The 24,462-nt window shown below is 43.5% G+C and overlaps 1 protein-coding gene across 1 annotated transcript in view; it reads left to right on the top strand.

Annotated features, from left to right (window-relative positions):
• The window catches only part of LOC147683395 (unconventional myosin-VIIb-like), a 1,214,266-nt gene that overhangs the window by 562,183 nt on the left and 627,621 nt on the right, over positions 1–24,462 (top strand). The window contains exon 20 of the mRNA XM_086943813.1: positions 22,663–22,747. Within this exon, the coding sequence (XP_086799939.1) occupies positions 22,663–22,747 (85 nt within the window). The remainder of the gene's footprint in view (positions 1–22,662; positions 22,748–24,462) is intronic.

Raw genomic sequence — 24,462 nt, 5'->3', positions numbered from 1 at the left:
ATACTTCTCAATATGAGCAAGGAGATCAAATCTGGTTTTGAAGAGTCAAAAGCGTGCTTTGCGGAATCAAGGAAAACCAATCAGAGATCCGGGCCATGTGTGAGAATCTGGAAACCAAAGTGGATGGGCTCTTTGAAAGGACAGGGTGCTTAGAGACAACGGTGGGAGAGCTTAAAGCAAAGCTAGATCACGCTGAAACGAAGATTGCGACTATGAGAAGAGAGGGGAAAGTAGTAAAAGAAAGAGTTGAGTCTCTAGAGAACTACTCAAGAAGGAACAACCTCAGGATTTTAAAAATCCTGATGGAAAAGAGGAAAGCGAACTTAAAAAATACGTGGTAACTCTGCTTAAGGAAACTCTGAACCTAGAGATGTCAGAATTAGACCTGGAATCTGACATACAAAGAGTACACCGTGACCCCTTCCGTCTAAATCCAGGCATGACCAAACCCCGGAAGATCCTAGTAAAATTTTTAACCTATACAACAAAGGAAATGATTCTTACTCTAGCACTCAAAGCTAAAACACTGAAGACCTCAGATTTTTCCTTTGAAGTAAGATCTGACCTATCTAAAACTACCTTAGATAGGCAATGGGAGCTTGGTCAGCGAATGGAAAAGTTCAGAGCCTTGGGTGCAACAGTACAGATGGGATTTCCCGCCTTCTTGAGGATCATGTTTAACAACAAAATGTATAATATTAAGACTCCTCTTGAGGCCGATGAATTATTAGTCTCCATCAGTGAATTTTCCCGCACTCCGAGATAAAAAAGAGATTCAGGAAGTACAATCGACAATTAAATAAGTAACAACTTTGTCCCCCGCCTTAGAAAAAAAATTTATATATATATATATATATATATATATATATATATATATATATATATATATATATATATATATATATATATATATATATATATATATATATATATATATATATATATAAGAGTAGGCATTACAGCCATAAAAAAAAAATTGGGGGGGAAAAATAAAAATGGGGTAGTTAGATGGGTACATAATATGTGTATCTATGGGTAACTAAATAAAAAAAAAGTTAGACTGTTAAAAATAAAGGCAATGTAAAAAGAAAGGAAAAAAGAAAGGATGCTTTTCCTCTTTCTCCTCTTACTCCTTTCTATGTCCCAAGACTGATCATATCTTATTCTTTTCTTACTTTAGAGATTTCAATCAGGTTTACCCTGAATAAATAGGGAGAAGGGGGAAGGGGAAGAGGAAAGGAAAAGGGAAGAGAAGGGAAGGGATAAAGGAAAAGAAAAGAAAGAGAGGGGGGCGCTAGAGGGCGCACTTGCAATATGGCCGCACATATGTGAGGCTCTTGCTGCCTGGAATAAATATCCTTTGTTTATCCTGATTATTTGTCATCTGCGCCGCCAGTGTCCGTGTGATATGACTGGGGAGGACCTCGTGCACCCTCGTCTTGAGTTTGGTGCGAATCCACCGCTTCTGTCCAGAGCTACGGGAGTTTGAAGTTCCGACCGTGTGGCGGTTTGGGACCGTCCGGACCTGCTGGCCGGCTCGCTGTGCTACTGTGGGCCGCGGCGCACCACGAGGCGTGTGGGCCCCTCTGTGCCTTCTCCTGCGGAGCTGCCTGGCGCCCTTCTGCGTCAGCCGCCTTGGCTCATCCCCGTGTTGTGCGGCAGCTGTCGGACCAACGAGACGCCTGCTGGACATCCCCTGCGGCATCTTTGGGATCGGGCTGCCCTACGCTGTGGGAACCGGTCCCTGCATCTCCCCTTTGCCGCCAGCGGACCCGGCGGTCGTGGAAGCTGAGGCTGGAGTGTGATTCAGGTGAGGCGGGGTGGTTTTACTGCCCGCTCGTGCCCCTGATTGCGCTTGCTGTCTATGAACGCCCTCTCCTGCTGCTTACCTGCTATCTGGGTGGTCGGCTCCTCTACTTTACGCTCCTCCGCGCTGCCGATTGTGCTTGGACTCGGCTACGGACCCCATCTGCTATGCTGCAGCGCCATTGGTGCATTGGATTGGATTGTGGAGCCTGCGATTGTGGAAAGCTCACACTTGCTCCATGTACCGCTGTCTCAGGGGGCCTCTACTGATCACGGGCGACCTGTTCTGGACTTCCCTTACCTAAATTATCACAGATTGTGGGCGAGTACTGTGTGGTGGTGCTGCAGGTCCCTGTCAAGTTAGGAGTACCCACTGTCTGAGCCATTGCTGCCTGTCATGTGTCCCCCTTGCTGCATTGAGCTGGCTGCCGCCTCTTGGTGAAAGACCTGCAATTAAGCACAGCACTTCTTGGCTTGGCTACACCCCGCAACTCTGAAGTATTGATTGCTGGAACTGGGGGTGGTTCCCAGTGCTGTGCTACTGCCTTAACTTAACTCATGTTCTTCCCTTTCGCTGCTCCGGCCATTGCATGTGAACTGAGGGTCAGAGCCCTGCTGTGGTGGACTGGTCCTGCTGCCTCCTCCTGTTGACTATCCCGCGGGCAGTGCGCGGTGTGCAGCTAAAGGGGACGCTCTGGCCCTGGTTGGTGTGGAGGCTGCGACCACTTTTGGACTACCACGTCGTATTAGTCCTTGTATTGGATTGCTCCCGATCTTTGGCCATGGGTAAGCCTGACAACAAACTACCGAAGTTGTCTTTCGACTCTCTGGCGGCCAAGAGGAGTTCCCGGGGGGTTCTCCCGCTCTCCCTCTACTGTTCCGGACACTGTTCCACAGCCTGCAGCCCCGGATTTTCAGCAAATGATGCAGGAAATGCGACAGGGGTTCGCCACCATAGTGGATAAAGTTGATAAGCTCTCATCACGAATGGATGCAGTGGTGCAAAAACTGGACGTTCACGAGGAGCGGATCACTGCGGTGGAGCAGCGAGTTTCTGACCACGACGATACGGCGGCTACCCACACCACACAACTGGCGCGTATGGACAATGTCCTCCGGGTTATTGCTGCGAAGAATGAGGAGTTGGAGGCCAGAAGTAGGCGCAATAACATACGCGTGATTGGTGTGCCGGAGACGACCAATGTGGGTAAGATGGGAACCTATGTTGAGAAGATACTGCTCGGCGCGATTGGTGCGGAGGCCTTCTCTAAGCAGTTCATCGCGTAGAGGGCGCATCGATCCCTTGGCCCGCGTCCGGCCACTGGCACTCCAGCGTGGCCGATAATTGCTCGCCTCCTTAATTATCGTGATCGAGACACGGCCTTACGAGCGGCCCGCACCGCCCGTACACTCTCTTACGACGGAGTCAACTTTACCATTTTTCCGGACCTCATGCCAGTGGTGCAAGAACAGAGGCGTAAGTTTCTAGATGTGAAGAAGAAACTCAGAGACCTTCAGGTGGACTATGCCCTATTGTACCCTGCCAAATTGCGAGAGACACATCAGGCGAAACAACGTTTTTTTACCAATCCTCAGCAGGCAGAGGACTTCGTGAAGCGGCTTAAGAGGGAGCGCGCTGCTGACCGACGCGGTGGAGATGATGGACAGGAGGGATTCCACTCCGCCAATGAGGATGAGTGATATTGTGTTCTGATTGGTTGTGATGTAGGTTGTATACACATAGGGGTCTCCCGGGAGTTGACTTATTATCCTCTCGCCCTCTGTTTTGCTACCTCCTCTCAGTGAAAAACTGTGTATCAGTTATTTACCATGTTCTGCTTGAGGACACTGGCTGAGCGCCAGACTATGGTGGTCATATGCTCCAGGCACCCCCCCCCCCCCCACTACCTGGGCCGTGCCTACTTGAACTATGCGGGTCAATGATGAGGTGTGGGGGGTGGTTATGTGCGCCTCTAGACTGCCCATTGACATGCTTTTTCTGAAGCTACTGTTGTGTTTGGGAATGTTTGTTATGGGAGGGGGGAGGGAATGGGGTCCTGGCAAGTTGGGGTTGCTTAGGTGGGTGGTGGGTGGGAATGCCTGTACTCCTGTGCGTTGGCCTCATGGGGTCGTTCTCATGCCATTTGCTGCGGATCTTCCTGCTGTGCTTGGGATTATGTTTCTGGCCCATGGGACTGGACTTACCATTGTGCCTTCGGGCCCTATTTGGAGGGATGCGCTGTGGCATGGTCCTCTGCTTCTTACGCAGATCCGACTCTATCACCAGAATGTATTGGGGTTTTGTTGGATGGCTAATGGGAGCTGTGATGTTGGTAATCACGTGGGCTGCCGTACGTTCCTTGCACTTTTTTGGGGCTTGGCCCTATGTTTTGTACTAGTATGGGCTGGTGTAGTACTGGGATGGGGGTTCCGGACTGGGGGTGGGGGGTTGTGGTGTGTTAGTGGCATGGATTGGTTACGGGTAGGACGGCATGGTGTGTGCTCTTTATACTGTTATTTGCCTGGTGGATAGCTATGGTGTGTGGGTGGCTCGGTGTTGGTGGTCGACTGTATGGAGAATGGCTGATGGCACGTTGGATACCTTAACGATCCTGTCCTGGAATGTTCGGGGCCTTAATGATGCAAGAAAATGTAGGAATGTGTTGGCGTATTTAGATAGGCATCGGGTGCAGATTGCCTTCTTTCAAGAGACGCATTTGCGACCGAAGATTGAGTCTAAGTTTGCTGCTCGCTGGGCCTCCACTCGACAATTTTCATCATACTCGTCCTATGTTCGTGGGACTGCTGTTTTGATTAAGAAAACGCTTGCTTTTCAGGAAATGGGGTGAGACTGGACTCTGAAGGGCGCTATCTGATAGTGTGGGGTAGGCTGGGTTCAGACACTGTTGTACTTGTGAATTGTTATGCACCGAACACTGATTCCCCAGAATTTTTTCTCACCCTTTGGGGTCATGTTGCTGCCGTTGACGCCAGACATATTATCTGGTGTGGGGATTTTAACATTGCACTGTGGCCGGGGGCAGACCGCTCTGATGGGAGCAGCCAATATAACACACAGGCGAGGGACGTTCTACGGGGCGTCCTAGATGAGGCTGGATTGGTGGATAGCTGGAGGTTAACGCATCCTGATAGCAGGGAGGGTACTCACTTCACCGCGCATGCGCGCACCTGGGCACGCTTGGATTATTGTTTCGTGTCGCGAGGGCTTAGCGTGGGCTTACACAGGACACAACATCTCCCCAGGACTTATTCCGATCACTGTCCGGTTAGGGTAGTTATGTCAATGCCGGGTCTTAACAGACCGCAACCAACCTGGAGGTTATTTCCCTCGGCGCTGCTAGATCCCATCTTCAAGACGGAACGCTGAGAGGAGATAGCGGCTTTTTTTCCACGGAATAAGGGGACGGTGGATAGTGTGGAATTGATCTGGGAGGCTTTTAAGGTAACAGTTCGTGGGATTGCGATGGCCAAGAGTTGTGGGGTGCTTAAAACTATTGTCAATTCCATAGCGGCACTTGAGGCAGACCTTAAAGAATTGGAGGACAGGATGGCTACTGACTCGGACCCCGAACTGCGACATGCGTTTAGGGGGAAATTATCGGAATATGAAGAGGAAGCTGCTCTGGAGGTCAAGTATAGAGGGAAACATTGGACAGCTAGGAAGTACTGTGAGGGTGAGAGACCTGGTAAGGTGCTTGCCACGATCACGAGACACCCAAGCTTTAGCACTGGGGTATTGGAACTAGTGCTGAGGGATGGAACCCACTGCAGGGATGCGTTGGGGATCCATAGGGCTTTCATGCATCACTACGAACAATTATATACTTCACAACAGCCGGGGAGGTCCGTTATGGTGGGTTTCTCGATAATCTTGCTTTGTGTTGGCTCTCTGATGGTCATAGAGCATTTTTGGGAGGCCCACTGGAAGTGGAAGAAATACATGATGCCATAATGTCACTTAGAATTGGGATAGCGACGGGGTTGGATGGCCTCCCCGCCGAGTTCTATAAATGTTACGTTGATATTATGGCCCCGGTTCTTAAGGAGGTTTTTGAGGAGTCGCTGGAGGTGGGCATCCTGCCCGGGTCGATGAGAGAAGTGGCCATTACGTCCCTGTTGAAGCCTGGCAAGGATCCCATAGACACGGATTTGTATCGTCCCCTGTCGCTACTTAACTGCGATGCGAAAATATTGGCGAAGGTACTAGGGGCGCGACTGTCCCTGCTTATGCCTACTATAGTGCTTCCAGACCAATCAGGCTTTGTGCCCGGGCGTGCTACGTCTCACAATCTTCGCACGCTGTTTTCTTTACTTCCAATTATTGCTCCCGAACTCCCTGTTGCTGTGGTTTTCCTAGATGCCACTAAAGCATTTGATTCGGTTGAATGGAATTACCTGATCGACGTTTTGTGCAGAATGGGTTTTCCCAAAATATTTATTGCATGGGTGAAACTCCTGTACACCCAACCCGTGGCCAGAGTGGTGGTGAATGGAGTTCTTTCCCCTCACTTGCCTATCACGAGAGGCACAAGGCAGGGCTGTCCCCTTTCCCCGCTGTTGTTTGCCATCGCCATTGAGCCGCTGGCGTGCCGTATCCAGCAACTCCATAAACATAGTGCATTCAACTGTTTCCAGCGCCAGATTGGGGTGTCACTATATGCAGACGATATTACATTGTATGTTAAGGATCCACAGTTGAATCTTAATTCGATCCTACGGGAGTTCATTGTCTTCGGTGGCATTTCCGGTATTCATATAAATTGGAAGAAGTCACAATTCTTTCCGCTGACTCCGGCTGTCCAGAGGTTCCAACTGGATTATCCACTAGAGTGGTGCGATACAGACCTGCGTTACTTGGGCATAATGATCTCTCTGGATAGGGAGGAGACACTCAGGCTTAATTATGGGGTTGCTATCTCTAAATTGGCTGATAACATTACGCGGTGGATGTCTTTGTCACTTTCTATAGCAGGTAGGGCTTCCTTGGTGAAATTGGTTGTGCTTCCACGCTTCCTTTATTTGTTTCAGAATATTCCCTACTACCCTGGGGCCTATTTTTTTAAACGCCTACGTTCGGAGCTGCTTAGATTGTTTTGGGGGGGCAAGCAGCCAAGAGTGAAGTGGCCCACCTTGACACTGCCTTACGAGAAGGGAGGGTTTGATGTCTCGGATTTTGAGATCTACTATCTTAGCGCCCAGGCGCATTATGCCTATCATTGGATGCGTCCCACCCCTTTATGCCGCAGATAGCAACAGAAGAATGGATAGTGCATCCCCTTCCATTGGAGGGCATGGTATTGGGAAGATCGCGTGATGTGGATGCCCGGTCCACCACGGTGCATTGCACTATGGATGCGTGGTCTCGTATTACGACCACTCTGGGGCTCGAGCAGCTCTATTCCCATTGCCTCTTGCATACCACCCGAAATTATCCCTGCTACAGGAGACTGGGTTTCGGACTATGTGCAAACGCCTCGGGGTACTTACATGGGGCGACCTCTTTCTAGAGGGCACTCTTCGTACGAGGGATCATTTCTTTCGTGGAGAGCCACCCTCCCCCCTGGAGGTTTTCTACTATGTGCGGCTTCGGCAAGGTCTACGTACTATACTCCCACAGTTTCCGACTGAGCCTGGGGTTGCCTTACCACTGCATGCGCTGTTGGTGTCTGAGGGTAGACATCTGGTCTCCAAATTGTACAACACCATTAGGAAGCAGCGTGATACTCTACCTAGTCATGCGAGGGGACAGTGGGCTTTTGAGCTGGGCGTCGAAATCACTGATGAACAATGGGCATATTGCTGTGGCGTTACTGCTAATATTTCTTCGAGTTGTAGATCGAAGATGATACATTATAAATTTGTGCAGAGGTTTTACTATACCCCGGTTAGGAAATACAGGTTCCGCCTGGCGGATGATGATAAATGTGCCCGCTGTCGGGCGGAGGGGACTGGTTTTCTACATTTGGCCTGGGAATGCGATGCGATCCAGTCCTATTGGCTCCAAGTCCATGAGGCGTTAGGTGCTATGACTGAAATGGCTGTGCCGTTTGATCCATTGGTTATGCTGTTGGGGTACACAAAGGACATACCTCTTACCTATCGCAGGTTTACGGATGTGGCCATGCTACTGGCCAAACGCCGGATAGCCTGTAGGCGGGGTAGGGGCAGAGCTCCGAAATTCAAGGAATGGCTGGGTGACTTGATGTATTGTCAGGACCAATATAATATCTACGCTGACTTGATGCCTGTACAGTGCAGACCCAAAGACTTCTGGAGCCCACTGCAAATTTGCCTGCTGACCAGGTCCGCCCACAGTGAGGGCTCTGATGATGCTGGTCGTGAGGACCTACCGTAGGGGGTTTTATCCCTGCTGCCATTACAGCCCTAATCTTTCGGGTTAACCATTACTGATCTGTGTGCTGCATGCTTATATGGGTGGGGATGGGCATGTCGTGATCAGTGCCCAACGTGGCTGGTGCGGCGCTATTCACCGCTACCCAACTTGGTATGATCTGCCCATGTGTACGTTTGACACCTGTTATCGGCTGAAGATTGTTATTGCATCTCGCTGCCCTGCTTTCTGCCTTGGTTTATGTGGGGCCTCGCGGGGTGTGTTGGTCTCCATTTCTGGGGTGACATGGTCCTACTGTACATTACCTCCTCTGATTTCATGCTGAGCTATGCCTCCATTTACGATATGTATTATGTGATCTGGGTTTACTCGCATTCCAATTGCCTTGCTGGCTTTATTGTGTATCTGACACTGTGTATGCGTCTCTTGTGATCAATCTATGTATGTGCCACTGAATGGTTTCTTGTTCCTAATAAAGGTTTAAAAAAAAAAAGAAAAGAAAGAGAGGGGAAAAAAAGAAAAAAAAAACAACTAACATATAATCTTGATTAAAATAACCACCACTTAACACTGATATGATCGGCCGACCGATAGACTAGATAAAAAGGGGCCACCGGTAGGGGTATGTCGGGTCATCCGACCAGAGTAAGTAGGGGGGGGTGTTTCCAGGAGAGGGAGGGGGTGGGAGAGGGGGAGAAAGCACAAAAAAGTCCTCGTAACCAAAACCTCAAAATTCGAAAAATTATTGATCCCAGGGCGTACTGCATAAGAGCGGTCAATATCCAAAACAATAAATGGATATATACTGGAAGTTCGAATGAATAGAAAATTAAAAAAATAAATATTAAAGGGGGAATGGGTAAAGCAGGGCAAAGGATTGGTAGAGAAACATGAGAGACATTAAATTTCTCTCCTGGAACGTAAACGGCCTGCGCGTACGAGGGAGAAGAAATAAAATTATGCAGTACCTCCGCGATTAATCCGTGCAGATCATAACGATCCAGGAGACACACCTAAATAAACAAGAGATCACAGACACCTTTAAAAAATCAAGATGGGTCGATAAATTTGTTAGCACAGACCATAATGCTAGCATTCGTGGATTAGCCATCATATTCAAAAAAGGCGCTGGGGCTCAGATAGAGGATTGGAAGGCAGATCCGAACGGTAGATGGTTAATAGTTAATGTCTAGCTAGACCTAAGGAGATTTACCCTAGTAGCCTATTACGGACCCAACCAAGATGACCCCTCCTATATAAACACAATACAAAATCATTTGATCACTATCACCAACCCAATAATCTGGATGGGAGATTTTAACCTAGTATTAGATCCCAAACTGGATAAATCCCCTAGTTCTAGGGCAATAATCCATAACAAAACAAGAGACGCACTACTGGGTTGTATGTCCAATTTGGGACTGGAAGACTTTTGGAGACAGAGAGCTGGGAAAACATTTGGGGTCTCTTACCACAATTACAAGTACAAGCATAAATCCCGAATAGACTACGCTCTATTTAGTTTCTCTCTAAAAGACTTGATAATGAACATCACATACCTACCACCGCACTTATCGGATCATTCTGCCATCATTTTCTCGTTAACACTAGATCGCGAACAAACCTTCGCCTCATGGTCTTTTGACCGTACTCTATTATTAGAGGAAATGGAAAGAGAATACCTTATATCCGAAACCATTGCCTTCCTAGAGCTGAATTTAGACTCTGCCCCTTTGGTCAGCGTGTGGGAGACATGGAAAGCGTACATCAGGGGCTGTATCACCAACAGGGCATCTTATAGAAAAAAGAAATACATAGAGGAACTACTGTCAATAGAGCAAGATCTGGCAAGGCTGGATTCAGTAGATCAAGCGCCCTCTACCAATTTAGAAAAGAAAAGAGAGCTAAAAGATAAGCTAGAAACATTACTACAGGAGAGACTAAACAAACGTTGGCAGGCCAGTAAACTTTCCCATTTTGAATACGGCGAGTCAGCAGGGAAGCTGCTAGCCTGGAAAATAAAAGCAGACCAGGTTAGGAATCATATAAAAGAGGTGAGAGTAGATGGAGAATAAAATACCAGGAAAACTGATCTTGAGATTGGTGAAGCTTTCAGTGCCTTCTTTCATAATATCTATACAGACGAAATAACTGACAATATTGAGGAAAGAAATACATTTTCTGGAAAATATGAACCTTCCTGGGTTAAAGGAGCATCAGAGTGAGAATCTAGATAGGGAAATAACCGAGGTGGAAGTCGAAAGTGTCATTAAGCAGTTAAAACAGGGGAAAGCCGCAGGACCGGATGTGATTCCGGGTGAATTATATTGGGTGCTTAATTCCACACTCACCCCGATACTAACAAAGCTATTTAATGACATATTATTAAAAGGAAAGACACCGCCTAGTTCCTGGGGAGAAGCGAACATCGCCTTAATCTTAAAATCAGACAAGGATCCAACGGACTGTGGTTCATATCGTCCAATCTCGCTTCTCGACCAATGACTATAAGATCTTTTCGTCAATTTTGGCTGCTCGTTTGGGAAGCGAGATTGGAGATATCATACATCAGGATCAAAAGGGATTTATAAGAGGCCGACAACTTGCCGATTCAACATACGATCTAGTTGGAGCTATAGACATTGCCTCAACTTTTGCTCTACCTCTTGCAATCATGACTCTCGATGCAACAAAAGCATTCAACAGAGTAAATTGGTCTTATTTAAATGCTGCCATGGAATAGTTTAAAATAGGCCCTAAATTCCGTAGAACGGTAGGCTTACTATATAAAAATCCGAAAGCAAGTCTGCTAATTAATGGCACATGCACAAATCCCTTCGAAATTACTAGAGGAACAAGACAGGGGTGTCCTCTTTCCCCCCTACTATTTAATATTTATCTAGAACCATTTGCTCACTCCATAAGAGAGGACCCCAATATTTCCCCCTTTTCGTTCTCTTCGTGGGAAAAGAAAGTCGGGCTGTATGCCGATGACATCCTTATTTATACAACAGACCCGACACAGGCTTTCCCTATTGTCATCAAAAGCGCGGAGGAATTTGGGAAGCACTCAGGCTATGAAATAAACGCAGGGAAGACAGAGATAATGGTCTGGAACATCACCAATCTTCAGCTCCCTTTAAGAACCTCAATGCGCTACTTGGGCATAAGAATCACCAAAGACCCCAATCTTCTGGCCCAGAATAATCTAGATCGCATCTCACACGAAGCTAAATCATTAATGAAGTCTTGGTCTTTTCTACCTCTCACCATCTACGGGAGAACTAGCCTAGTAAAAATGTCCATTCTCCCCAAATACACATTCCTATTCAACACAATTCCTATATTATTCGACACAAACCAATTAATAAAATGCCAACAAAATATAAATTCATTTATTTGGTGCTATACGTCAACCAGGTTGGCGTGGAAGAAACTGAGAAGGAGAAGGGAAAAAGGAGGTCTTGCTTTGCCAGACCTGGAATACTATGCTTGGGCCTCCCGCCTGACCCACTCCAGGATGTTACTAAAGTCTCCACTAGACAACTCGAACGGCCATATGATCAAAGCTATGCTACTGGGCTCTGGCCTTCCACTGGACGGATTCCTATTCAAATTTGGGCATCAGAGGTTTTTCAAAAAAGTCAGACTAAAGACACTATATTGTCCCATAAAAGAATGGTCTCAAATCAAATCCAAGATTAAGATTTCATACTTTTCCAACTATGCGCCGATCTGGGACTTCCCAGGGCTCTCACCGCATTACACTCAGACGGTTAAAACAGTTTTACAAGAAGCAGGAATCGATGGGGAGAATTAGTAGTAGATGGCTCTTTTATGGAATGGGAAATATTCTCAGACAGGGTAACCTCACCGTTATCTTGGTTCGTTTATAGACAGATTTCTAGTTGGTTGCGCTCTCAAATAATTTAAAAAATGAAATTTGGAGGAGACAGCTCCTTAGAAAGGAATCTAATCGAAAAACCCTATAAAGGCAAGGAGGTTGCCTCTCACTATTGGAGCATCATGGAAGAAAGAGAGGGTGAGTTTAATCTTCCGACAAAGCTATGGGGAGGAGAGGGAGAACCCCAGGCAGAAGTGAAATGGATAGATTCCTTTACACTCCTCTATAAGATTATAAAACCAGCTTGGCTGAGGTGCAATCAACTATTTACATTACATCGGGCGTATTATTCCCCTAAAAGGCTTTTCAAGTTCCAACCAGGGAAATGTTGCAGTAATTATTTTTGCCAGCTGCCTCATATCTGCATATGTTCTGGGAATGCCCGAATGTTACCACTTTTTGGCAAGAAGTCAAGATATCTCTTGAGTCAATCCTCAAAATCTCCATCCCTTTTTCTTGGTCGTTAGTAATATTTGGACTGAGTGATAACATCAAAGGACTAGAAAGAGAGTTCCTCTACTATGCCATATTACTAGCAAGAAGACAAATCTGCAAAAACTGGTTCAATATCAATCCACCGATCCATGCAGAGTGGTTGTCCTCACTTTACATGACGTCAAAAGTAGATTTGGCCAGAACATGCAGTCCCCGTACAGTGAGATTTTGGAATTTCCTAATTGAGTGGAGTCGGAACAGCTAGGAGCCCGTTTTTTTTTTTATTTATTTACCCCCCCCGGGTCCGATGATTAAGCCTGAGTCTCCATGTCCATAGGGAGCCACCCCAAGCCATAGTAACATAGGACTATTAGCTCATACTGGGCTTGTATTCTTGTATTGGAGGCAGCTCGTGTGGGGTTCTATTTATCAGCTTCGACACCAGACCAGCCTTCCAGGAAAATTTGACGGTATCTTAACGGTACAGAGGCGACTGGGTCTTGCGGTTGAAATGCCCCTGGATCGATCAAGTGGCTAATGAGGACAAAAAAAAATACAAAAAAAATAATTTAAAAATTAGTCCGATTAATTACTCTTTTCCACTTACATTTTGATTTCAAATCATTGATTGCCTTATCTAGTGTACAAACAATTGATTACTAAAATATACAGCTTTCTCTTCACTTCAAAAGCCTGATCAACAAACTTTTCTAATATTTTCTTTTTCTTGTAAAAAGCCGTTTTCCTATTATTTGTCTTAAGATTTTTTAATAAATTTAAAACTACTCTGTTACGAAACATTCGTCTACGAATGTCCAAAAACTGATTTGTCCTACGATTACCAGACACACTATGATCTCCTCATACCATTATACCATTTTTTGTTGACCTCTGCTTTTTCTTTCTAGTAACACTTTTTTTTCCGTAGAAACACTTTCTTGACTTTTTCTGCTTTTTAACAATTTCCTTAAAAAATCCTTGGTTTGCTTACAAGGAACATTTTTTCTTTTCTCTGAAGATTGTCCTTTGCATGAATCTTCTAATTGAGTCCTCTCGGTCGATAAAGCTTTCTTATAAACTCTTTTTTTGGCGGTCTTTCGTAGACATGATCTATTATGACTCTGTAGATATTTACAATCTGCCGGAAAAAAAAATGTAACATATTATAGACCACTACTAACAAAGCACATAGCAATTACATTAACTAAACATTATAAACACTAGTTCACATCTCTCTTTGTATGTCTCTTATCACTCTCTGCCTGCACAATCTCCCTCTTTGCATGCCTCATCTTACTCTCTCCTTCCACCATCTCTGTGTTTGTATGTGTGTGTCATCTCAATCTCTGCGTACACCATCTGTCTGTTTGTGTGTATGTGTCATCTCACTCTCTGTGCCTAAAACGATTTACCATGCTAAATGTTTTTTGGTGAAATGACTGGCTTTAAGATTTTTGACAAGCATCACACTGAGTGTATATATGAATTAAGGAATTATATTTTCATCTTTTTCCTAATGTTAGCTGTGTGTGCTTACAGTTTGTATCTTTTACCTTATAGGGTAGACTTCTTTTTAAAGTATTCCTCATGCTTGAATTCAATGCTGGTATAGAGATAGTGCTAATGGTTTCATTGGGCTTGTAAATATGCTCCTTTTTTACAAGCGCTTTGCGCTACCTTTAACATAGATAAAAGCAGTAAATGTATGCACAGGGATAGGAATTGCAGATAGAAAACAATATGAAATGATGTGAGAGATGCGTAAACGATTTTACTAATGGCATCAATTGAGATACAATATACAAAAAGAGGGGCATATTAAGAAGCCCCTTGTGCAATGTTTAACATGGATGCAAGCAGAAAATGAATACAGAGTAATAAAATTGGCATTACACTATCTCTATACCAGCAATATTGTAAAACATTGTGCAAGGGGCTTGTAAATATGCCAATGAAACTATTACACTATCTCTATACCAGCATTAATGTCAAACATTGTTCAAGGGGCTTGTAAATATGCCAATGAAACCATTACACTAACTCTATACCAGCATAAATGTCAAACATTGCGCAAGGGGCTTGTAAATACGCCAATGAAACCATTACACTATCTCTATACCAGCATTAATGTTAAACATTGCGCAAGGGGCTTGTAAATATGCCAATAAAACCATTACACTATCTCTATACCAGCATTAATGTCAAACATTGCTCAAGGGGCTTGTAAATATGCCAATGAAACCATTACACTATCTCTATACCAGCATTAATGTTAAACATTGCGCAAGGGGTTGTAAATATGCCAATGAAACCATTACACTATCTCTATACCACCATTAATGTCAAACATTGTGCAAGGGGCTTGTAAATATGCCAATGAAACCATTACACTATCTCTATACCAACATTAATTTCAAACATTGCGCAAGGGGCTTGTAAATATGCCTCTCTTTTTTTGTATATTCTATCTCAATTTATGCAATTAGAAAAACCCTTTAAGCATCTCTCACGGCATTTCATATTCTTGTCTGTGTGCCAATTTTATTACTCTGCATGCATTTTCTGCTTGCACCCATGTCAAACATTACGCAAAAGGCTTGTAAATATGCCTCTTTTTTTTGTAAATTCCATCTCAATTGATGCCATTAGTGAAATCCTTTATGCATCTCCCACACCATTTCATAAGGTTTTCTATCTGCTATTCCTATCCCTCTCCATACATTCACTGCTTCCACCCATGTTAAAGATTGCACAAGGCACTTCTAAAAAAGGACCATATTTACAAGTCCAATGAAACCATTACGCTATCTCTATACCAGCATTGAATCCAAGCTTAAAAAACAATATAAAAAGAAGTCTACCTTATAAACTAAAAAATACAAATTGTAAGCACACACAGCTAACATTATGGAAAAAGGTAAAAATATAATTCCTTAATTCACACAGACACTCACTGTGATCCTTGTCAAAAATCATTAAGCCACACATGTAATCAAAAAACATTTAGCATGGTAATTCATTTTACACACAGAGCACAACCCATTTAAATGAACGCTACACTACAATGCAGAAACCTGACTCATTTTCAAAATACAACAGGAATGAAGCCCAATATGCTTCTTATGCTTCCCAATACTGCAAACAGCACTCTCTCTATATTACTCACCTTTAAAATCGCTTTTGAAAATATAGAACAGTGTCAAACATACAGCAGATTTTCTAAAGAAGAATCTCTGAAATGCACCTCAGACACTGAAACCAGAAATGACACACTTTCCCACTCATTCTTCACACATATCTCAGGTCTTAACCAATGAAATGTCTTCCCACACTATTTCAAAACTAAACTAACATTTCAATTGGTTCTACATTCCCCCACTTTCAAACTCACATAATATTCACCCATCCCCCTAGTGCTCTTTCAACCTGTTACCATGGTAACTCCCACCTAAGAAGGACACAGGTAAAAAGTTCATCATACTATGTTGCAAATGAATCCAACAAGATTCTTTGACCTTTCAATATAACAGCTAATCATGTGCAATGTTCCTTTCAATTACCTTTTCTGAACAATTAGAATTGATTCTTTTAAAAAAACAAAACTATGCACCCTAATATGCTGTGCTGCATTTTCAAAAAGCACCAATCATTTGTTAAATTTCAAGTGCAGTGAATGTCATCCTCTTTTTTATCTAAACTGTAAGCTTTACAAATGCCATTTCATTTACAGCCCTCATCTGAGTATAACCAGATCTACCTTAGTACTCCTTACAAATTAACAACTCACCTTCTAGAAAACTGTTGAACAGTAAATTCTGTGTCAATCTCACACCTCAGAAGTATACCTCAAACACTAAAATCTCAAAATGACTGAATTTCCTTCGCATTTCTCATACATATTCACATACCAAGCCAATCACATTTTAGCACACACAAAATCAAAACCAAAGTAACATTTTAATTGGTTCAAATTATCAACACTTTCAAACTCACATAATGTTCAACCTACCCCCAATTCTGTCTACCAATTACCATACAAACTCTCCACAAAACACCTAACTAAACCCAAAGGTGAAATAGTCATCACTCAATGTTGCACTCAACCAACATCTAAACACTGAAACTTGTTATTTTAATGTATTTCTTTTTTGTCTTTTTGAGCCGCAGTCCCCGCACGGTGCGCGGACCCCGCGATTTAAAAAAAAATGTTTTTTATTTTTTTCAACCTTCGGGGTCCTTTACAGACCCCATGACAAAACCTAGGGGGCTCAGAAATCTCTACCTTGCCTCCTTCTCAACTATTTCACTTCTGTTTACAACCACTATCATCTGCCACAAAAACAAGAAGGCAGACAACACTTCCTCATTTCGACTGACTGGAATGTTGACAGACGTCCAACAGCCAATCAGAATTCTGCGCGCGCTAAGGTCCGCGCACGTGCAAGGACAGTGCAAGGACGGAGCATGCCCGTGCGTGCACCGTGTCCCGCCCATAGATATATAATTTGAATAAAGTCGATTTTCTCAATAATTACTGGAGGGATTTTCACCAACTATACAAAAGGCACTTCCGCATACCAGGCTCTAACATTTTGCCAAGTTTGCAGTAATTCCATTCAGCCGTTCGGGCTGTAGCTGTGTCTAAAGGTCCTATGGAAAATTGCATTGGACTCAATTTCACATTCAATTTTCTCAAAAACTACTGTAGGGATTTACAACAAACATACAAAAGGCACTGCTCCATACCAGTCCCTACCATTTTGCCAAATCTGGTAATTCCGTTCAGCCGTTCGAGCTGTAGCCTTGTCAGAATGTCCCTATGGAAATTAACATGGGGAAAACACGTTTTGGGACCCCCCTTTTTTCTCGGCCCCCGCTTGACGAATGCCCCCGAAACTTTCAGGGAAGGAGTGGAGCACAGCGAGGCAAATTTAAGGAAAATTACAGGCAGATCCCTCAATTGGCGCCAAAGTTATTCCCAATAGAATGTTTGGCATTTCCTATGGTAACTAGGTCCTAACTATATATACCTACTGGCTATCGCCAGTAGGTAATATAGACATACATTTATGCATAGTATAGCATTCTAGGCATGTTATTGCATAATATCTTTTGTACATGTCTTTATATTACAAATGGCGTCTTTCAAACATTGCACATTGCTGGTGTACTGCTTTTTACTCTGATTCAGGCATGTGATCTATGAAATATTCCAATACTGGAGAAGAACAATAGTTACTTAACTGTAATCTGTGGTTCTCCAGTATTGGTATCTTTCATAGATTCACATGCAACCCACCCACCTCCCCTCAGAGGCTTGTTTATGCTCTTATCACTTAGTTCACTCTTGTGTGAGAAAATCTGAGAGCCTCAGCCTCTGAAGAGAACACTCTGGAGGGGTGCTGTTGTCTGATTGGCTGCAGTTTGGACCATATATAATGACTTGGACAAGTCATCGATGTGGAAGTTTTTTTCCCTTGTAGTTCATGCCTACTTTACTTCCTGGTTCTAAGTTACCTATGTTATGGTTATTATGTGCATAATTATTACTTTTTTATGTGCCGTGGGACTCCCCCTCCTACGCCGGGGAATGATTCAGGCATGTGAATCTGTCAAAGATACCAATACTGGAAAACCACAGATTACAGGTAAGTAACTATTGTTAATTTTTTTCCTACAGATTTGTACACGTATTTGTTCCTCTGCATCACTGTTCTTTCCCAGAGTGTTTCCTTTGTCCAGATGCAGTAGGAGTACTTGGGAAAACCCCCATTTCTACCATGTGCTCTGATTTTTCCATCACAGATTTCTCATGAGGGAGCCCAACCGATAGATGTTGTAGCCTTCAGCGGGTGAGGGGTACAGCATTGTAAATGTTCAGGATCAACAAATTATTAGATCCCCTGTACTCTTCTACCTGCAAGGTAGAAGAGTCCATTGGCACTGCTACACAGTCACTACAGATGGCCAAGGAGACAAAACTAAACAGACCCCCCTTTGCTCTACCTGCACATGAGGGGGAAGCTGATATAAAGAACGTTTTAAAACCCTCCAAGAAAAAGTTGTTAGCAGTAGCCCACACTTCCTGTAGGCAAATTACATCATACTGTTTTATAAATAGTGTACAGCTCGGATCATGAAACTTGTTAGCCAACCCTGTGATGTACCAGGGGATAAATTTGCATTCAGGAGGGGCCAAAGTGGTTTGCCCCAAGGGCCAATTGGCTTCTGAATCAAGAGGGTCTTGGGATCAGGTGTTGCTCTAGTAGACAGTTAATCACAACAATCAAGCGATCCCATTGGTGCGAACCTGTTGAATGCGTCAAAGCTGGGTGCAACCACCTGCTGTGGCCCTCGGTCCAAGGCAATGGATCCTAGCTCCAGGAAGGGGCAGATAGGTCTGGAGCCTATAAAAATAACCCAAAGGGAGGGCCATGATGGTTGAAGTAGGACCCGAGTTGGTGGGATGCAAGATCGAAGCTACTATTCTTTCCACTACCTGGCAGTTGTTAAAGTTAATGACACTACAGTCACCATTCCACGTCTTCCTATCCCTTCCTACTCAGCTGATTGTCCTCAACATAATAATTTGGCTTTCCACCCTCAGTCCGGGGGCTGTGTTAGAATTCAACCAATGCACCACCTTGTTCTTGAGTTGGTTGAAGTCTTCTTTAGGTCCCACTGGGAGCGCTGGGAGGTTTGCAAGGACTACTACAAAGGGGGTAGATTCCGTTGATAGGTGAAGTACTCAGGCATCGAGGGTGGTTGTTAGATGCTTCTTGACCAGGGTTGTTTGCCTCACCACCGGGCATCGCGACTGTGACACCCACTGCTTCTCCATGACTATCCTTAGCATAGGAAGGGACATCTTTCGATGTTGTGGACAATGGTGGTGGATAGGTAGAAGGTAAGGTTTCTGATTCGTCAAGGGAAAGCAACGCTATGTAAGAATTGTTGAGATATGGGCCATAAAATTCGCCTACAGGCCTTCCTGTCAAGATTAGAGGGTCAAACTGCCTTAATCAGGATGTACAACACAAGATAATGCACTACATCACCAAACAGGGAAAGATAAAGTCTTGATCTCTGTAGAGTAGTGAGCACTTCTGTGGGACTGGACTACAGAAAACAAAGTGGCAATCTCTGTGGAAGATGTAGCGTGGCTTCAGAATGACCAGGTTGATATGCTCAGCCATGCCCAGATGGACTGCCACAACGGGAGCACGATCAGGCTCAGCTACAGCATAACTTTGGGAAATTTTGCCACCTTGCACTTGATCTGTTTGTCACCTTGCAGAACAAGAAATGCCTGACCTACACAAGTACTGGCAACGCAGTCCAGTGGCAATGCTTTCTTAATGACATGTCCTAACGTCTTTGCCTATCCCTTTCTGCCACTTCTCCGAGTGCTGAAGATGGCCAAGACAGAGCACTGCTCACCAGTACTAATTGACCCAGCTTGTTAGTACATCTGTCTGGACCGCCAGTGATTCAGTTAAAGAACCATCTCAAACTCTTCTAAAGACACAACGGTCAGGTCCTCTATCCTGACTTGGCATTGCCTAACCTGACAGCTTGGTTCCGGGCCGCTGACCATCATGACATATCTGCCCATTGCAGAGCAATCCTGGTACAAACACATTCTCCAGCTATGATAAAGATTTACATAGCTAAGTGTGAACGCTTCCATGTGTGGTGGAAAGACAAAGGACTGAACCTTGTTTTGATGCATCCCCACTAAATGCTACACACCTATTACCTATCAAAGATGATTGCAAACATCCTTCAGATAGAATTCCTCTAGCTGCAATATCAAGATCTAGATGGACAGTAGATGCTATATTACAGTTTTCTCTGAGAATCATCAAATACTTCATGATTTACCACTTTCACTCCTGTTAGATACCCTCTTGTGTGGTGGGAATTAAAACAATGCTGAGTCAGCTGATGGTGCCAAACTTGAGTTGATCTATAGGGGAGAGCTCAAATACCTGTCATGGAAAACAGTACTTTTAGTTCTCACTACAGCAGGAGAGTTAGAGAGCATCAAGCATTCATAATAAACATTAGTTCCCTTCATTAGGGATAAAGTCGCCGTTCACACCCAACCTAGAATCATTCCAAAGGTTTCCTCAAGCGTCCATCTGCATGAACCTGTAATTCTTTGTTCTTTCTTTCTAAACACAACTACTCCAGCAGAAAAAGCTTCACGTTCCTTGGATGAGTTCAGGTGCATCACATTTTACATATATAGTCCCTAGTACATATGAACTTTTGACTTACATTTTGGCCATTCAGACATGGGCTCCCTCCATCTAAGCGGGCATTGCTTGCGGGCAGTCAGCCAGCATCAGTTTCTCTCCACAGTAAAGCTAAGCACATGCTTCAGGACAGAGTGAGGGCACATTCCACAAGAAGCATCTCAGTGAACGTACGATAAAGTAGAATCACTCCTGGATATCTACCATTCAGCAGCACACATCACTGAAATCTACTTCCTGGATTTTAAGTCAACATCGTTTGTGGATGATAAGGTTTCACGCTGCTGTCAGGCATTGAAGAAAACCTCTCTTTTCTCCTACGAGTTGATAAAAGGTTGCATTGCTTGCATATGTGGTGGAAGTTCACACTTGATGTCAAGAAAAGGAGAAGGCTTGAACATGTCTAATAAAACAATTGTGATTTGTAAGAAAACAAACGTAGTGAATACCATTTTTAGGAAATCATTTAAACTAATCAGTTTATTTGAAATGTCCAAACTCACTGGGGTTCAGCAAATTGTCAAAGTCTATGTAATCAATACAATTTTCCTTGAATCTACTAAGTGTTGTTTCTCACTGATCACTTTTGTTAGACTCCCTTCAATTTTACCCTACCTCACAGCCTCCACTTTTTACTGTTTTTCCCCACTACCAATCAAGGCAAAAGTGTTTTCTTCCATTTCTTCTTCTACGTAGCCTATGCTCCAGACCCTTCGTCTCTTGCTCCCTCTCCAAATTCCTTTCTACTATCTCATGTTTGTTTTCAAATTTTCCCCCACTTTCCCACCCAAACCCCATACCAATTTACTTTCTTCTCCCTGGCCTGACTTCCTATGTGCTTCTATTTTTACCTTTATTGATTTGACATGTATGGCACCTGTGCCAATCATGGCACACCTTTTATATACTGTACTTACTTTAGGGTGCTTTGCTTGAGTTCTCATTCAGTCACTGTCTTCTTTTGCTCCAGAACTTTCAGACAATGGCTTGAAACATTGTCATTCATACCTTGGGTTGACCCTCTGCAGGTTTTTAGTTTCACAGTTTGTCCGTAACCTGTTTGGGTGTGCCCTTTCCCCTCAATTGTAATCCACGATGGGCTATTTTACATCTGAAAACAGAACAGGAGTTGTCCCTTGGCACTGGTGAGCAAAAAAATGTTTGTCTGTGCTCATTCGACAGTGCTGCTGGGCAAACACGTATTGGCAAAACCAATATGTTTTCTGTTTGTACAGCATCCACATGCCATATAAATATCAAGCTTATTGTCTTTGCCAACGCTTGATTTATCTGGGGCTCTCTCTGCAACCCCAATGAGCTAATTAACTGCAGCCCATCCTCCTTTGTCCCACATCTTCTCTCACCCCCTTCATTCTTTTCTTTCTCTTTGCTCTTCAATTCACCTATCTCCTCTCTTGTTCCGTTATCGAGGGTTGGATAGGCTATTCACATTTTGTTGCTTTTTCCCCAAACAATGCATCCCATTCCATTCCAATTTACTTCACCTTGTCAGTGCTGCTGTGCTCCCTCAGTGCTCCTTCACCACTGCTGCATTCCTGTTTAGAATCATAATAGACAAAGTAGAGAGTCTACAATGACACTAACATTTCTCCATGCTTATCTTTTATAAACATACATTTTATTAACAAAAAAGTGCAAAACCTTCTTGTTCCTTTTGTTTTTGACATTTTGGGAAGCTTTTGTTAACTATTTTTGTATTTTTTGCAAACATTAGCATTTTTCTCTTTTTGTTTTGCATTTTCAAACTAGGTTTTCTTTTAAAAACATTTTTCAGTTTGTCATGTTTTGTGTTATCATAAGTTACCTTTCTGCTAAACCACATACTCCATTAATAACTAACATCCTTTCACTGCCGCTTTCAGGAGGCGATTCCTGAGGCAAAAACAGGCAGCAGTTAAAATCCAGGCAACATGGCGTGGCTATCACTGCTGGAAGAACTACCGTGTGGTAAGAGCTGAGCTCCCTGTGTGAAAGACTGACAGTGTCTTGGTGAATTGTGTTGGAAGGTGCATGAGAGTGCCAGCGATCGCAGAGCTAGCATCTTGCCTATTTTAACCACTAATAAATGCCATGAAATAGAAAGTTTCCCCCACACCTAGTTGATCAGTAGATTCCTTTTTGTAGTTGGTGGGGCTAACGGAAGAGCAAAGAGTGGACTTCAGAAAGTTAAATGTTACTCGTAGATCATATTTACTTTCTGTTCCTGCCACTGCCCTCATGTCCTTTCAGACCAGGCAAGCACAGTGCTATGGGTACCATAGTGCAAGCCAAGAGAAGAACGTATACTCATGGCTTCCCCTAGTTGAGTTCCATGGTGTCCAGTACTGAATTGGATATGCTGAAATATTTGTGTAACTGGTGACACCAGAAAAATTGTGTGGCTAATATCACTTTGAAAGTAGGAGATATTTATTACCTATATAGTACACCAGAGCCATCAGGAACTCATCTTTAACTGCCATACAGTCAAATCCCAACATTCTGATGACATAACTGCATTCTATAAAGCAAATTCCCAAGTTAGAGAACAGTGCAGGAGAGAGAAAAAATAAAGCATACAACTAAGGAAATTCTATAATGTGAAAATAAGAAAGTAATCAACTTTCAAGTGACCGAGATGGTAGTTGAACTTACAGACATAGTCATCAAGATACACGGTACGTTTGTGTGATCTGGAACTTTTCCTATCCATTACTTTACCATTAGCTGCACTATGTATACAAGCATTCTGTACACACTTGTCACAACCTACCTTTCTGTTTGTTACAGCTCCAGAGTTTTGGGAATCAAGTACTACAATTAAACTTTTGTTTCAGATCCTGCCACCAGCTGCTTTGACTGCATGTTTAAATGTCTTACCTACTTTCAGAGCAATTGTGCATGTAGACCACTGTCCACATCCCACTGATGCTCTTGTATTAACCCAATCCCCTATTTTGACATATGATCTATCGTTTTGTCAAAATAAACATTTATTGTACACTGTAAATCCATGTCTCTATCACCACTCACTAACCCATGAAATTTGACATTTTGCCCCAATTCATCCACCCTGAGCAAAGCATAGTGCTTGGAGATATTTCCTTCTGAAATTCAAAGGGCGTCTTTCCCATGGAGGAATGCCAGGACATATGATATGCAGAGATTCTTTGCTGTAAACTTTTTTTCCAATCAAAATTATTTACTCTGGGTAATTGAATACTCTCTTTTTAAAGTTTTATTACGTTTTCCACAACTCCATTAGTTTCAGAGTTATAAATTGAATACGTTTTGTGCTGTATACCACAAACTCTAATGCATTCTTCAATTTCAGAAGAACAGAATTGTAGTCCGTTAACTGAGAAAATAGATTTGGGAAAACTCTCCCTTTTAAATACTTCTTCTGAAAATGTTATCACACATGTAGAAGAAATACCATGTGCACCTGCTAATTCTACCCATTTGGTACATAGGTCCATTAATACAACTAACTAAGGTGTTTGATATTCCTCTTCCAAAGGGTCAACAATATCAATAGAAACTTCATCGCTAAGATTACTATACAATTTCCTGAATACTATGGGAACCTGCCTAGTGACTAAGATTCTCCCACTATTACACCCCTGATAGCTTCTTCAACATCCACATCTACCCTTGGCCCCCAAAAATGAGCTTACAACCTT

The sequence above is a fragment of the Lissotriton vulgaris genome, chromosome 11 (genome assembly GCF_964263255.1).
Source record: "Lissotriton vulgaris chromosome 11, aLisVul1.2, whole genome shotgun sequence".
In the NCBI taxonomy this organism is placed as follows: domain Eukaryota; kingdom Metazoa; phylum Chordata; class Amphibia; order Caudata; family Salamandridae; genus Lissotriton; species Lissotriton vulgaris.
The sequence above is the reverse complement of the archived record's forward strand: the minus strand, read 5'-3'. Positions and strand labels throughout refer to the sequence as shown.